Raw genomic sequence first — 5,314 nt, 5'->3', positions numbered from 1 at the left:
ATCGCTTCTTCAAATTAAAGTCATTTAATATTAATAATAATAATAATATTAATTTATTATTTTTGATGTGGAGTGATAGAAGAATAAATTCATGAGACTTGAGTTCGATCTTCACATACAACACTTTAAAGCTGAGGGTAGTGGGGGTGGACGGGGGGTGCAGTCCATGTGGCAGTCTAGGTGGCTCGCGCACACCACTACACCACCCAAGTGAACCACGGGGCTTGGTCAAGCTTTTGAGCATGTGGGTGGATTAAATACTTGGCGGTGGGCAATCAAGCTACATTACACCCTATGGGGCTTGGTTGAGAGGCTTGATCTGATGTCATGTCATCGCCTACGTGTCGGGTTTTGATTGGATTACTTGGGGCTCAACCAAGCCCCATTACCCTTAGCCTAAGAAGGTCATGGGTGATTCAATGAAGAAGACCGAGATTTTTATGATCTTCAGTTCGAATCCTGAGAGCGTCTGGGTTTTACCACCAGTGAGTTTACAGACGGGTGGTTTTTCACAGAACTAGAACTAACTTAGAGGCGTTTATGAACCTTGTATGGTTGGGATGACGATACTCTTCCATTACAACAACTATGAAGTACTTAAACAATTCTTTCTTTACATACGTTGAAGTTATAGTTAAAGTAAATCAATTAATCATAGATTTTTCAAATTAAAGTAATTTAATAATAATAGCCGCCGATGTAACCTAAGCAGTCAAATTAAATTCCACCAATTTCTTCTCAACTCAACATCGGCTACTGTATGTATGTATGTATATGCTGATTAAAGTATGAAAATCCATTTTCTATTACAAAAAGCAAACCCCAATTCGAATCCCAATCAACCCACCTTAAAACCTCCTCATTTCTCGATTTCCACCGAGATATTTTTGTGGGATTTGTGGAAATGAAGGCGTACCGTAATGGGTTTCTTTCAAAAACCCAAAAAGTTCGATAATTTCACCAAACCCGTCTCAAATTAACAATCTTTTTGCTGAATTCTTTGTGGGTTTTGTGCGATTGGATGTGTTCTATAATGGGTTTGTTTGGATTTTGAAAATGATGATAGAAAGTGTTTGAATTTCGTTTCGGTTTCAGTTTCGGTTTCGGGGATCAAGAAGATGCTGTGCATGATTATTCCTAGAAAGAAGAAGACAGGGACTGTGCCTGTGTATTTGAATGTGTATGATCTTACTCCCATTAATGGTTATGCTTATTGGGTTGGTCTTGGTGTTTATCACTCTGGTGTTCAAGGTTGTGTTCTTCATATTCTGTTTTCTTGATTTAGTTCTTTCATTTAATTGTTATAAAGTTTATAAATATTGCAAAGTTACAAGCTTTGTGTTTTGTTTTCACTAATTGCAACAATTTGAGCTCTCAAATATCGAATTGATTATGTAATGTTATCGATTATTATGATTCTATAAGAACTTAGTTATTTGATTAATTGTTCAAAAAGAATTTACTTTTGCAAGAATGATTTATCAAGAAAATGCAAGATTACATTTTTTTAACTGTAAAATTCTGCCTGAGAGGTGTAGTTATAATCAAGAATTCAAGATTTTAACAAAGTGTAATTTTTTTTATGTGGCAGTTCATGGTGTAGAATATGCATTTGGTGCACATGAACATTCGACAACCGGGATATTTGAAGTGGAACCTAGGAAGTGCCCCGGATTCACATTTAGGAAATCGATTTTGATTGGACGAACGGATTACGGCCCACTAGAAGTTTGGTCGTTTATTGAAACATTAGCAACCGAGTTCACCGGAAACAGTTATAATCTCATTACAAGAAATTGTAATCACTTCTGCAATGATATGTGTCTAAGGTTGACCAAAAAGCCGATTCCTAGTTGGGTCAACAGACTGGCTCGACTTGGTAAGATCCCAAATTTCTTATCTTTTTCATTAGTCACACTCGGATTTATTTCGTTTAATAGTTAAGAGTGCATTTCAAGATTTATAAATTGGCTCAACTTTTGGTTGAACTTGCCTTGAAAGTCACTTGGACCACCTTCTTAGAAGTTTGAAATTTAGAGGAAAACTTCAACTTTAAGTTGTAACATGACTTGATTATAGTTTGCACAAAGGTATTTGACTATTTAGAATCTTGTTGACAGAAGTTATTTGTAAATTGAAGCCTGATAATTTTCCAATAGGTGAAAATATGTTGGGACTTGAATATATTATGTGACAATTAAGACTTTTAAGAGTGTGTTGAGATGATGCAATTTTGGAGGCTTCTTAGCATATGCTCATAGTTTCTGTTCCATGAGCTAAGAGAAGACTTTTGACTTTTGAGGTCAAGTCTGATTACCTTAAATTTAAAAAAGTAGATTAATATTTTTCACAAATTATAGGCAGTTTCTGTTTTTTTGACTCTTAATATAGTCAATGATTTGCCCATAAATTTCTTATTATTACCATTATAACCTCCTATCATCAATACAATGTCATTAGACATTTAGACAGTGTTCTTGAGTAGCATGTATACCTTTTTACTATTATTTGGAGTTAACATCATTAATTAATTTCTTTATGCATGTTCATGTTCGTGTGCTCCAGCCACCAAACAAGTTAGATACACTTTAGTGGACCGAGGCGAATCCCCGCGTGATCCAATGTTTATGATCATTAGAACCCTTGAATCAAGATTACCTTTTTCTGCTAAATAAACATCTACATTAAAGATACAAACACAAATATGGATTTATGGATCTTGTTTGTTCATTAGTTTTTGGTGCTCTATTATCACGTGCTAAAAACAATAGATTACAACTAATGATTTGTTTAATCATTGTGAAATTTGAAGGTTTTCTTTGCAATTGCGTCCTTCCTGCCAGCTTAAACGACACAAAAGTGAAACAAGTTCGAGCAGAAGACGATTCCAACACTGATAAAAAGCTTGGAACCCGTTCAAACCGGTTTGCATCAACTTCTAAACCTCAACCACAAGTATCGTCTTGTACGTCAAGTTCATCAACAACAAACACAAATGTGAAACCGTTAACAACCAATAAGTGTGACAAAAAATAATCTTTATTTGTTGAAGATGAACAATAATGCATACATATGATAATAAATTTGTTGAAGTTGAAGAATATGTTATAAAGATATGTGTTTATTTTTTTCTTTGTTTTACAAAAGGGGCAGTTTTAATTTTGGATTTGAAGTAGGTGGAATGTATATGCAGCCCCATAATTAATGAATGTGAATCTAGTCAGAGTTCAAATGGCAGTTAAGTTGCTTTCTAGCATATTGTTATGGGGAGTCAATATTTTATTATTTTTATGGTATTGCCATTGGGATTTACATGGTGAGAGTCCTCTCATGTGATGGGGTATTTATTGTTATTTTCTTGGTCCAAGAAGATATGCAAAATTAAAGTTATAAATTATTATTTGAATATTTAAATATATATATATATATATATATTATCAACCATAGTAAACAGTGGTAAGCTCTTAATGATGGGTCTTCTAACAATGTGTACATTAGTTATGTTCTTTCCCTTTCAGAATGTAATGAATTCTTACTGATTTTAATGTATAAATGAGAACAAACATGACACTCCAAATGTCAAATTTGGACTTTATTTTGTCATGGAATGATTAGTTGGTGTCATGAAGCTTTTGAAGCATTCAACTTGTCATTGTATAGACAATAGTGTACTATACTTGCCATTTGTTCTTGTGATATTGCCTTGTTAAAACTTACCTAATTTGAAGCCAATGATCTTGATTGTGATTAATCCTGATTATACACTTTTACACATTTATAAAATTTGGTTATGGACAACATCGAGTACGAATACAAGTATCCTGGGAATAATTCAATTCCAATTAAAGTTAAAAAATTTTGTATGGAAATTGTTAGATAGAATCCCAACCAAGGAGGTGTTAATAACCCACGAGTCAATATGACGGATCGCAATTGTGTGTTTTGTGGCGAGCATCCGAAAAACTTGAATCGTCTAATGGCAAAGTACAAATGGGTTAACTTAGTATGGTCGTTAATACAATCCTTGTTAAAGATCCGTCAAAGGGAAGTCATTAGACGGTTAGTTCGGGGGCTCTGCCATCACTTGGTTTTTCAAAAAGTAAGGTAGAGACGATACAAGAAATTATTGCAGTAACAATTTGGTTGATTTTGAAAATGCAAAACGAGGTGATTTTCAACAATAAACATGTCTCGTTACAGAAGTTGGTAAGTGATTTTAAGGCAATCTCCTTTCTTTGGATTAAAAATGGAGACAAGATAGCGAACCTGGATTGGAAGTAATGGTGTCGTTTTAATTTCATTTTTTGTTCGTAAAAGTTTTGTTCTGTTTTTTGTTTTGTACCTTCTACTTCGTTTTGTAACCTTGTGCTTGTTGGACTCTGGCTTCTAGCAGGAATTAGGCATTTCAGGGGCTCCAACATGAATTGGTTTTTCAAAAAGTAAGGCAGAGACGATACATGCAATTATTGCGGTAACAATTTTGTTGATTTGGAAAACGCAAAACGAGGTAATTTTCAACAATAAACATGTCTCGTCAAAGAAGGTGGTAAGTGATATTAAAGTAATCTTCTTTCTTTGGATTAATCATGGAGACGAGATAGCGGATTTGGATTGGAAGAAGTGGTGCCGTTTTAATTTCATTTTTCCTTTGTATGAGTTAAGTTATATTTTTTATTTTGTTTCTTTTGCTTCGTTTATAACTAGGTTTTTCCTTTGCGAGTTGCGCCAGAACTGTTCGACATGAATTAAAGGGCAAATCGACATTTCTATGATTTGTCGAATAGAAGTTGGATATACAAGATTGTCTGTGGGCAGTGACGGAAGATACTGTGGGCTGAGCCCCCAATGCTATATTGGTTTCTTATGACCTGTGTTTTTATGAATTTTAATTCACATATTTTTAGGTTTGACATTTTATTTAATAAATGAATACTTAAATTCTTTTTTATATAAAAAAGATCCAATAAAAGATTATTGCATTATTAGCCCCTGAATTTAAGTCTTGTATAAGAATAATAATAGTAAGACTATGTATATAATCTACCTCTATCTATCTATCTATCTACCTAGTACCTGTATAATAAAAGAGTGAATTTTCAACAACCATTTTTTTATACTTTCATCAAATCTTTTTAAATTGTCACATGGCATTTTGACATTTTTTTTTATTTTTTCATTTTCATTAAAATACTTTTTATCAAATCTTTTGAAATTACAACATGACATTTTGACATTTTTTTTTATTTTTTCTTTTTCATTAAAATACTTTACATCAAATTTCTTTAAGTTGTCACATGACATTTTTGCTTTTTTT

The 5,314-nt window shown here is 33.2% G+C and overlaps 1 protein-coding gene across 1 annotated transcript; it reads left to right on the top strand.

Annotated features, from left to right (window-relative positions):
- Positions 1-699: 699 nt before the first annotated feature.
- On the top strand, positions 700-3,207 carry LOC143633423 (deSI-like protein At4g17486). The gene is made up of 3 exons (XM_077101741.1): positions 700-1,251; positions 1,592-1,879; positions 2,813-3,207. The coding sequence occupies exons 1-3, from the start codon at positions 1,119-1,121 to the stop codon at positions 3,034-3,036; spliced, it is 645 nt and encodes a 214-aa protein (XP_076957856.1). The 5' UTR covers positions 700-1,118; the 3' UTR covers positions 3,037-3,207.
- Positions 3,208-5,314: the final 2,107 nt, after the last annotated feature.

This window comes from Bidens hawaiensis, unplaced genomic scaffold (genome assembly GCF_021521415.1).
Source record: "Bidens hawaiensis isolate Kalapana, Puna unplaced genomic scaffold, B.hawaiensis_p1.1 tig00006734_1, whole genome shotgun sequence".
NCBI lineage: Eukaryota > Viridiplantae > Streptophyta > Magnoliopsida > Asterales > Asteraceae > Bidens > Bidens hawaiensis.
Note: the sequence above shows the minus strand (reverse complement) of the source record. Positions and strands in the feature narration are given on the sequence as shown.